This window comes from Antedon bifida, chromosome 5 (genome assembly GCF_963402885.1).
Source record: "Antedon bifida chromosome 5, ecAntBifi1.1, whole genome shotgun sequence".
Taxonomy (NCBI): Eukaryota; Metazoa; Echinodermata; class Crinoidea; order Comatulida; family Antedonidae; genus Antedon; species Antedon bifida.
The window spans coordinates 8,018,770-8,030,650 of record NC_136230.1 but is presented as its reverse complement, the minus strand read 5'-3'; the positions used below and the strand labels follow the sequence as shown (position 1 = coordinate 8,030,650).

At 31.6% G+C, this 11,881-nt stretch overlaps 1 protein-coding gene and 1 non-coding gene across 2 annotated transcripts in view; one reads left to right on the top strand and one right to left on the bottom strand.

Moving 5' to 3' along the window:
• Positions 1-10,461, bottom strand: part of LOC144843817 (uncharacterized) — a 34,871-nt gene extending 24,410 nt beyond the window's left edge. The window contains exons 1-10 of the mRNA XM_078700771.1: positions 10,138-10,461; positions 9,673-9,724; positions 5,440-5,550; positions 3,481-3,615; positions 3,060-3,167; positions 2,325-2,378; positions 2,039-2,143; positions 1,313-1,375; positions 497-583; positions 26-115 (exon numbers count right to left, since the gene is read on the bottom strand). Coding sequence (XP_078556897.1) covers positions 26-115; positions 497-583; positions 1,313-1,375; positions 2,039-2,143; positions 2,325-2,378; positions 3,060-3,167; positions 3,481-3,615; positions 5,440-5,550; positions 9,673-9,724; positions 10,138-10,205 — 873 coding nt within the window. The 5' untranslated portion in view covers positions 10,206-10,461. The remainder of the gene's footprint in view (positions 1-25; positions 116-496; positions 584-1,312; positions 1,376-2,038; positions 2,144-2,324; positions 2,379-3,059; positions 3,168-3,480; positions 3,616-5,439; positions 5,551-9,672; positions 9,725-10,137) is intronic.
• Positions 2,739-2,811, top strand: Trnad-auc (transfer RNA aspartic acid (anticodon AUC)). Its single transcript has one exon. It is a non-coding gene; the product is annotated as a tRNA-Asp (tRNA).
• Positions 10,462-11,881: the final 1,420 nt, after the last annotated feature.

Genomic DNA, 11,881 nt, shown 5'->3' with positions numbered 1-11,881 from the left:
ATAAATACAAATTTTTTCCACAAACCTTAATTCCCTTTGTTCCTCTAATGGTTTCAGACTCGGTTGGTCCTAAGGGTTCCAAAGGCATAATAATTCCAGGATCACCCCGATCACCCTAAAATACAAACAATTATCATCTTAGTTTCACATACAAAAAGGGATACATTGTAAATCAACTTGTGAAACTTACATGAAGAAACCTATGTCAAAAACTTCTTCACTTCTTACTTTTTCAATCTGTTTTAATCTCACAAATAATTTGAAAATGAAAAAAATGTTATCATTTATTTTGGATTTGAAAGAAATAAATTTGAATTTCATTGAAAGCTGTCATTTTGTCCATCTGCAGGATGACTACAATAATTGGTTTTTATTTGCTGAGTTCACAAAGAAGGTAAATGAACTTCTGAAAACTAATTTTCTTCAGTTTACCAGAATTTGTCAACACTGGCAAATACTACCCTTTTTTTAAATTAAAAAATACAAATGTACAAACCGTCTCTCCTGGCTGACCTTTGAGGTCAATATCTGGTCCAGGCTGACCTCCTCTTTCTCCTCTTGGTCCACGATCTCCTCTTTCACCCTAACAACAATTCAAGTTCACATTAGCTATTTATCAACAAATCATAATATACAAAGAAGGAAAAATATTAAATATTGGTTAAATAAGAAATATTTCTTACAAAAAACGCTGCTCGCTTATTGACGTAACAGTTTTAAAGATATATTGTCCCTCTGAAAAATATTTTTTATTTCAAATTTGTTTTTGAATGTGTCATTTTATTGTCACATAATAGTTATTTTACCTGAAAAAATGTAATTTAAAGCAAAAACTACTTAAATTGTCTGTCAGACAATGGTTTTTGAGTTATAATCAAACGTTTCTTTTCTCTTTTTATATGTGAATAAATATTATTTTTTTGTTACAGAAGTGAATAACTTTGATATGAAATACAGACTCAATTTCTGTCACTTTAGTACAAACATGGAACTATAATTATAGTTCCATGGTACAAACAAAAACTTTCATGGACTGTTTTGATTTACAGTATTATATAATATCATGGGACACATAAATACCAGAAATGCTTTGGGATTTGTCATTCAACCGTTAGACTCTTTTCCCAGACGTTTTTTGGGTCTAGCAGCTGGGACCTATAAATTATAGTGGAGTTTCCATTTTTGCAAAAATGTCAGTCTCTCAGTACTAAAACTGCTGCTTGCTTTATATCGGATTACGTCATCTCTTGTGACGTAGCGAGCTAGAGCAGCAGCGTGAAAAAATGTGAAAACAATATCCTTAATTACAGACCTTTTCACCATTGTAACCAGTATCGCCTCTAAATCCATCTCGCCCATTAGATCCAAAGCGTCCCTGAAATTAATAAATTGAATATCATCTCATTATTGGTAAACATGAATGCATTCCTTTATTGCCAAAATATGGGAATTGCCCATAACTGCCATTGCACAAAAAATAATCTCTCAAATCATATTAATCTCCATGTGCACATTTACATTCATCATTCCGTTACTCATGTCATGAAGGTTTTTTTATTTTTATTTCATACGCATCCAACAGAGAGCACATTACAGGATGGATAAACTATTTTATAATTTATCATGCTTATAAACTAAGTCTCATTTGAGGCTTAGGGAGTGGAGTAAGTTTTGTGAGTTACAACCCTGGCACTAGGTCAGGATTGAACCCTGGACCTTGGGATTGGAAGGCAAGCACGTTAACCACCAAGCTACAGCTCCACTTTTTACCCTTTCACACTGCATATATTGTTACAACTTGTAAAATATTTTGATCTCCATTACATTTCAAATTCTGTGAATAGCTTGGATTTAAAATATCATTATTAGCATAATGCACTGTGATTGGTCATTCAAAAACCAGGACAAGTACACATGCCCAGTAGCAATAAAAAACAGAATACTTGCTTATGTGTTTTTCACAGAGGAGCCTGTGCAATCTCAGATGATTTATACTGGTGTGAAAAAATTATTATATGCACATTTAAATAAAACTCACAGGTGGACCTTGATTTCCTCTCAAGCCTTGGTCACCAGACTCACCCTTGGGCACAAAAGTGAAAGGGGATGGTTCTCCTCTAGGTCCTTTTGGTCCATCTGGTCCCTATTGAAATAAGGCATCATTATATAAAAATCAAAATCATTATTTTCTGTATTTCCTATCTTCTTGTAAATCAACAAGTCTAAATAAAAACAAATTTTTCAGGGAAATAATAATAATAATGGAAAAGTCTCCAAATATTAGGAAAGCAGATATTATATTATATTGTTTATTGTGTACTTACCCGTGGTCCTGGTATGCCTTTAGTACTGGGTGGACCAGAAAGTCCAGGCTCACCCTATAAAAAATTGAATTATTAAAGGTAATTAATAAATGGTTTTGATTGTTAGTTTATTAATATTTTCCACAAATTATATTTTCTCTTTAAAGATAGGCTAGAAATTTGTAAATGTATGTGTGGATCAAATAAGTCAGGAAATAGTATGGTGTGTTTGAATGCAACCATTTCCCCTGTATATGAGAGAGATTTGAACTAGCTTTTGTTCTAGAATAGTTGTCACAAGAACTAACTGTAGAACATATATTTATTGTCGGAAAATGTATGCTATTAAGATGTATATTATAGAGTCTTTTATGTGACATAAGATTGAATATATTTAATAGATATATCCAATCGAGTTTGAACAATACCATGAAAGCCCCAGTGGTCTAATGGTAAGGACATCTGCATATCAAGCAGAAGGTTCCGGGTTCGAGTCTCGGTTGGGGCGACATTTTCTTATTCTCACAGATTTTCTCATCTTTATAGTTTCAAATTAATTAATTAAATTACAGTATATCACCGGGTGGTTTAGAATTAATGTCCTGTGCCTGATGTATTTATATATAATAGATCAGTATAGCTTTTAGGGTACTTTTCTATTTGGATGTAGATATTGTATGTATTGTATTGTAAACTAGTTGATATGTCGGGGACATTTTTGAAAGAGATCTGCATAAATGAAAGTGTCTCGCTTACAATTGAACCATTGCATCCTGGGGTGCCTGGAACACCAGGTCGGCCAGCATATCCATCCCTACCATTATGTCCTTTGTAACCCGAAAAGCCAGGTCTTCCTGAATCTCCCTATAATAAAATTAAATATATCAACAATTTTTTTCTAACATTTATTTGCACACTTTGTGAAAGTGAATACAAAATTATTTTTGTATATTGTTAGTAATTTTAATATATATAATGTATCTAATGTAACAATTGATCTTACGACATCATGTCAGTCAATTCAACATACTGTACTACTACTGTACATTAAAACACAAAACATTTACTGGACAATAAAACATCAGACATAAAATTAATAGGTAAAAATGAAAAGCATTGGATATTCCTTGAAGAAAATAACAATACTGTATTTAAGTTTAAACGTGAGAATTCTTACATCATCCCCTTGGTCACCTCTAGGTCCAGGGACACCATCAGCTCCTTCATACCCTTTAGGCCCACGAACACCAGGTGGCCCTGGAGGCCCAAGAGCTCCTTGATTTCCAACGGGACCTATAAATCCTGTTCGACCCTAGAAGAAATAACAGGTTATTTTTTTTTATTATCTAATGATGCAAGAGTTTATTTCTATCCCTTCATGTTTGTAAAATGTAAAGATTATGTATTTTTTAAGAATCTTTTTTTTTTCAAATTAACTTTTTAATCGGGTGTAGGAAGCTTAGAAACTTCGGAAAAAAATATCGGAATGAAATTTAATATAGTAAACTATTATATGGAATATGATATTAGGATGTTGATAACTGAGGGAAGCAGGAAAACATTGGGCTTGATAAGGAATGATTTACCAAAAACTTTTGTTTGAAGAATTAAAAAAAGGGTTTGTTGTGGATTTTGAGTACATGATAAAATTGATCAAGAAGACCAAAAAATTGGTCAGATGTTTTGCCCTACTTTGATGTAATTTGTAATAAGTACATTGAGAATACTTGCGGAAAAATATGCAAGTAATTCTCGGGTGGGACCAAGAAAGACCAAAAAATGTTTAGAAAACAATGATGCCTTCCATCAAGAAGACCAAAAGGAATGTTTCTGTTGAAGTATTCAAGAATTTAAGAACTTGGTATCTGATTATTCTGAAGAACCAAGTTAATAACTTCCTCTAGTCAACATGACCAGCTGAACTAACAGACCCAATTATGACAAATCACCAGATTGGTCGCTCGGAAACATCCTGAATTACACCTTGCTCAATTGGTTAGAAAGGAAGTTAACCTTTTAATCATTTTGATAGTTTGATTTTCATAAAGCAAACAGTCTATAAATGGTATTATTTATTGTCACTAATGGTGGAGAGAAGTCTAACCTATTGCAGGCCTGTAGTGTACAACATTAGAATTCTATTGCAAAGTAGTTTGTATTTGGTTGATAAAAATCACAAAATGTGTTCTTTACAGTTTCCAGAAAACCCAAGAATTTAACAAATTGTGTGTTAATTCACAATCATTACGTTGGTTATTTAAATTTGTTTTATTGATTATTATCTGTGTTTTAAGTTAAAAGAAGAGTCTACTGTATCTGAAATGTCTACTGTATCTGAAATACTAACATATCTGCTATAATTTGGTTGGTTGATATTAAATACTAATTTAAATATTAAAATCAAATCATAATTGGTCCATTCCATGAGGTCATTCAGTGGTCATTCTGTCAAAACCCAGTCAAGGACAATAATTGCCCTTCCAGGCTATGTCATTTAAAACAAATCCACTTGATAGATTGTAACAATTTACAATACATTAAAAGGTTACAACAATAGATTAATAAGTGAATTTAATGCCTCTGGTACCATTATTTTGATTTGTTTAGATTTTCCAATATTGTTTTAATTATACATATGGTTAATATTTAGTTTCCAACTTTTTGTTAATCTATTGAAAATATCTAAATTAACATAAATATGTAGCTTTTGAAGCTTGACTAAATTGAAATGTCGCCCTCTGGAATACTAATGTTTCTGAAACTTTTTTGAAACTTTCAATAATAATAGTAACTATTATAAAATCATTTTTTTCAACAACCAAATATTTTACTGGGCTCAATTTAATTAAATTATTGAAATACTGTCAGCTTACTTTACCTTCCAACATTGGGAGAGTATATCAACGATTAGAATAAGAATAGATAATTAAGTAAAATTGCTAATGTGTCAAATCATGGAGAAATTAAGTTAGTTCTAACCCTACTTCTCCATAGCTAAACTAACTATTTTCCAATCCAGAAATGTAACAGGAACTCATGCATACATAACATGTATAGTTTGAGGGGCTTATAGCTGCTCTGCCATGATATTATGATCAATATACAGTAATTACTTACCCCAAGCATTATAACTTACCCTATCTCCTTTGGGTCCTACACAACCACAAGCACCACACTGGCTCTCATCAATGACTCCAGGTGGACAAATTCCAAGAAATATGTCTAAAGCTTTGCCATGGGGCTTTCCCTAAAAGAAACATGTAAAAAATACCAGTTTTAATTAAATGTACCAGTGCTATATGTTAAAGGTCAAATTAGGCCTTCTCTCAACTTCAACATACTGTATACAGTTAATACTACACAATGGCCACACATAAGTGTATTACTTAAGCTTAGCTACAGTATAACAACATTCTATACCAATTTCTATACCCTTTAATTATTGTTATTATTTCACAATTTATTTCATTATTATTTCAGAATTCTATAGTTTATATCACATTCAAACTGTCAGACCATAAACTGTAGCCATTTGTATGTTACACGGAAGTCCTTTTCTTTAATACTTCCTAAACATAAACCTCAACGACCATAGACCCAGCAGATTGACTCAAGGGAATCTGTTGATAATTTCCTATTATGGGACCACTTAATTGTAAACACCACACAAGACCTTTATTAGTAATATATTAGCTTAAAAAGTGTGCGAGGGTGGGATTAAAGATTTAGGACAAGTCACGCAAAATTAAACACAATTTTTTTTATCTACAGTACACAAAAACAAGTGTCCTGAGCATGTGGGGTGTGTGGTATTACAGTAGTGGATTAAACTGACGCTTTGCTAAAAAACACATGCCCCTGCAAAATCCACTATAAATATCATTGTTGCCATATTTTTTGGACATTCTATTATTTTTAAAGAAAGTTTGAAGTATAGTATTCTAAACTCCATTTCAACTAATGTAACCAAAAGTAATTTCATTTTGTGCCATTAGAAACTTGCCAATTGAGAGGAAAGAAATCAATGGCATTGGAGTGACATGTTCTGACACTTAAATGTTAGCAAGTTGACTGGGTGGGATGAAGAAATCACACAGCTTCAAATTTGGAAGGAAAATTATCTCAAGCCTTGAAGGCGATCACCTGAATGTATCCATATTAAGGTGAACTTAATTTTCAATGAATAAACGAGATAAAAATGCGGTGTTTATAGAGAAAACAAGAATTTGTCTTCCTAGTTTTTCTTCCCCGATTGCCAACAGCAAACTGAACATTATTATGATTGGTATGTGTGGTGGTGTTTGTAAGGCATGGACTTTTACAACAAATAGAAATCAATACTTTTTGACATATTTCATTCCACTTAATTTCTGAACAGAACTTTAATTATATTTTTCTATTTCAGCGATATTTGACTTGAAGTGACTTTTTTTTGTTTACATCTAGAAACCTATTTTCTGTATGTTTCACAATATTATTGCTACTGTATGTAGCATATAGATATATTAGATATTAATATTGCCTATTTATCTTTCTTTAAACATTACTGTAATATGTATATACTGATTTGTAATACCTTCTCATCCTTAAAAACTCTCTCTTTCAGAACTTGATTATAAATCTTTTAAAGTACTTATACAAAATATATACAGTAGTTACTAACTTCTGCAATCCTGCAGGTGAATTACATTGACCAGAGACCCCTACTGAGCTTAATCAACTCTACCAGGATTTAGGTCACCACCGGTGACTCGGCCTCAACGCCAGGGCGTTATCGATACCACAACCGAAACATATGACAAATTTTTTCCAACGATGAGGTCAAATCTAAACCTAGATTTTATCGGCCAATCATATCAGCCTCAAAGAAAAGTCTTAAACTGTAAAACTTTTTTATTAAAAATATTAGAAATTGAGACTTTTGTTTAAAAAGAACAAATAGGAGCAAAGAAAGTACAGCATATTAGTATACAACTTTAAATGTGTACATACTGTACATTATACAATATTTGACAAATTCCAAAAATAAAATATAAAATCCAAATCCAAACACTACTATGCAAATATATTAATTTTATAACTATACAGAATTAATGTTTTACTGTGTGAAATGTAATAAAGAATTTTTGTCATGTCTTGTTTCATTGGAGAGATACTAATGGTATTGGTAGTGTTGTTACGTATAATTTACAGGAGTTAAAACCACAAATTGAGTTGTTTATCCTACTGTATGTGTTACCATGTTGTCTTCCTTTAATTTTTCACACCTACTTGTTTATAATAACTTTTACCATTTTCACAATTATTGAATTAGGAAACTAATGATTTGGTACAAGGCCAACTCAGTCGAATAGGCAAAAAGCTGCAAACATTATATACCCACAAAATTATTCTGCTTTGGCCATGCTAATAAAACATTTAGATTCTCTTTGAAAATCCAAAGCACTGTGGTACAGTATTGTTGTATTGTTATGGTTTACTATGTATTTATATCTTTGAAACAATGTGCCGTTATTACCGTATGTGTTTCTGTGTCTTATTTGTATTGTGTTATTTTAAAAGTGGATTTGATGATTTTTAGACAATTAAACATGTAGTGTATTGTATGTCAGCTGTTTTTTGTTATATTCTCATGCTGTGGAAACAGAATATCAAGAGAAATGTGGATAGCACCAACAGAGAATATAAAGTTAATTTTAAATAAATTATTATAATTTACTGTATGTAATATGATAATGATTATTAGGATTTTTCACCATAGTATTTTTTTCTGTTGTCTTGGTCAATTTATTCAGTTTTCTTATATTAGCTATTTCGTGGTTTATTTTACATCAACATTTTCATTTTAACACTTGTGCTAATCAGCGCATAGAGACTATTTGTATTTTGCGCTATATAAATTTAAACCATTACCATATTGCTATTTTGTTTTTCCAGAAAACTATACAATATAAAAAACGAGGAGGATAGTTTAAAAAAAAGAGGAGGATGCTTAAAAATAGAAATGTACCACTACTGTACAGTATTATCAGGAATAGTGAGGCCCTCCAAATCCAGGTTCCATTAGCCTACTTCTGAACCATTTAGAATTTATCTCTGAAAAGTTCTGTATATACATGGTTCTCCTGTTTCTAAACATTTTTTTTTGTAGAATAAACATTAATATTTACTCTATGATGATTCAGTGTGAACAATGCTTAGGGAGGAAATGAACAGCTACATGAGTGGGTGGCAACATAATGTAACATGTAACAGAAAGCAGGAATATTATCTCATTTGTTGACTCTAAATTTAGCTCAGGAGAAGTTTTTAAAATAAACAGGGTGGGTAATATGAACGGTATGCACTCAACACAACTTTTATTGGGGAAAGTTCAAAGGTCTTTCACATTTTTACTATTTTCTGATGAACTAAACTGTTGAAACAATGGTATAATGATAAAAGTGTGTGTTTTGGATATATAATGCAAAAATAATAATATTCCATAAATAATTAATCTACTGGATTTAACTTCAATAATCCTATCTGATACTTTTAATCTGTTTAATCCTTGACAAATACATTATTACCTTTGTTTACCCATGGTTAACAGACATTTTAACTCATCAATTACTGACAAGCTAAAGTAGTTTGATATTTTTTTATTGAGGTGATAGGAAGGACAATGGTATTGTGGCATTTCTATGGTGTTTGTTATTTCGTTTGCAACAATAAGATCAGTGCTTTGTTTTTTTCAAAAACTGGCCCATCACACCTCAAACAACCAAGTAAACCACCACCAATGTCCTTCCTAATGATCACAGTGATAGAGAAAGAAGAAATTTATTAAAACAATCGAGACACAAACACAGTCCACGTAAGGGGTGGAGCTATGTTATGATACATTGTTACTGTATTATTCATTTATTCATTCTTATATTCTTTAAAATAAAAATATTAGCTTGTATTTTTAATTATATTATGGTATAGATTGCTCATTTTATTGATATAAATATATTCTTGGTCAAGACATTGGAGGTCAATAGGTCAATCTTCATATAAATATGACCTAGGGGTGATATTTTATTGTATGTATTGTTTATAAAATGTTAGACAGTAAATCATCTCCAGGATAAAAAGTAGTTTCATGGTTTTGGTAGGATTCTGAGAAAGTTTGCTTTAGTCTAGTATTAGTCCATTTTGTGATATAATATTGTGCCAAAGAATTGCACATACTGTACATGTTTACAAAAGAGAATGAACTTAAAATATTTATTAATTTTGTAATTAGATTGTTAAAATAGTTAATCACAATTATACAGGGTATTTTCATTTTCTTTACACTTCACTTTCCATTCTTTTGAATGAAAACAGTCTTTACTGTACTTACCCCAGCTGATGCCTGTCTTGGTATTACTACAATCAGTACTGTTAATAAAAACCTACAAAATAATTAATATATTTATATATATAATATTTTTATATTGTGAATGGAAAGCAAGCAACTACATCTCACTCAGGTTTTTTTGTACTAAAAAAATACAATAATGGAAAATCATACATACAGAAATGGAATTATTAAGATTATTGGGGTAATATCACCTTATTTCATTATCAGTATAATAAATTGAACAATGTTATCGTACTTTTCATCTCCCCTCAATTTCATCAATATCATCATTCCCCGAATTTCCCAGTTTCCCATCAGAATACCACTATTACACTTGCACAAGGAATTGCATGTACGATAATTGAATACCGTAAAAACGTACCCTCCTTCAACAACTATCAACGAAAACGTATAACATCTATAACATTTACAACATTAATTATATTTTATAAAATGAAAACTTACCAGAATTTAACAAATCGAATAAATCTATCTAATGCAGCCTGAATTCCCGTCGCTAAGTTGGGCTCCATTCCTTAATCCTTCCTTCAGCGGTTTCTTGGTTTTTACCGCGCGGGCTGGACGAACATGTACCCGAACTTAATCGTTTCGCGATAAAATAAACTATCCGAAGTAAAAGAAAGACAGATAAACGGAATCTAGATCTACTAGGCTGTTGCTATCTACGCTAAATTCCCCTGTTTTCAATAGAAAATTGTTATAATTTTCTGTAATCGGGGTAGAAAATGCCAAAAGCCTAGATCGGCAAATTCGCTAGCGAAGATCCAACTTTCGCGATGAAATCGACTCTGTTGGCTACAAAAGTAGGTGGAGCCAATATTTTTCAAGTAACGAGATTTGACATTTAATCAGCACTAATTTGGTTCGGTCTTTGTTTTGACTCTGTACCGTATTAATTACAGTTTCGAACCCAAATTTTATATTTGCGTCAACACCACAAACACAAACCCAGCACCCCAACACAGCTAGAAACAATCTTTGGTTGATGATTTAACACGATTTCAGACTATACAATAAAATAATTATTGGTTTCTTTCGTTTCAAATGGTTTTATCGCGCTGTATATCTAAAAGATGTGTAATATGTTTCAATATTAATATATTGATTAATAATAGTTTACTGTGCTTAATAAACTATTATATTTACTAAATTATTTTTTAATCCAGTTCGCTTATTATGGAGGAGCGCAATGGACATTCCCGCTGATATTTCGAAAAACTCTCGATTTTTTTTCTATATGACTTACACAGGACTTACACTTACATATCTTAACAATAGCATGAAAGCCCATCTGTGTTGGTGATAAATAAAACATATTTACTGATTTAGATTAGTACCGGCACCGGCAAATGCCATGGTTTACCGGCACTGTGGTGTGGAACTTGAAGGGTATGCCTATTGGAAACTGGTTTATCAAAATGTCGTAATTTTACTTTAAGTTGAAGGTACAGTACAGTGAATAAATAAAAAAAAATACAGAAATATATTTGATCAATCTGTGTCTTTCGGTGTCCGCATCAGAAAAATCATTGTAAACAATATTACAGAAATGGTCTTATAGATATCAAAGCCTCCGTAGAGTTGGCACCTTATATTATTAATGTACCTCCTGAACAGTCTAAAAACGTCGGAAGAGCGTTATCGGTCAAAAGGTTAAAAAGTAAGAATTGTTCCTATTTAAACAATTAAAACTGATAAGAATCATACATTTATTATGGAACTGCAATCACGTATATAATTTGATCGTCTGACAAAACTTTCTCACGAGTAAAGGGAAACCAAAATGTCGTTTGGGAAGTAATTATCCTAAATTAGTCAAATAATCCGTGATATAAGTTGCTTGATCCCATTTCATGGGTTGTGCTACCTATAACTTCCTAAGTTCGGTACTTTATTGTGCTGATACAAACTTTGCGTAGGACTTGAATTGAGTAATTATATATATGCACTCTCACGTAAACATATCGTTTGAAATTCGAAAAAAAAAATGTATTACAGTTTACATTACTTTGTCTTTTGGTATTATGTAAATCAATTTTACGTAGGCATAAAAACAAAATAACATTGCAGAATCTATCTCTTATGGCTATTATCATATCTCTTCTTTACTATTTTAGGCCTACACATTTCTTTTTGGTCTATAGCGTAAAACAAGCCAAAACAAAGGATACGGACCGTAAAAATAAGG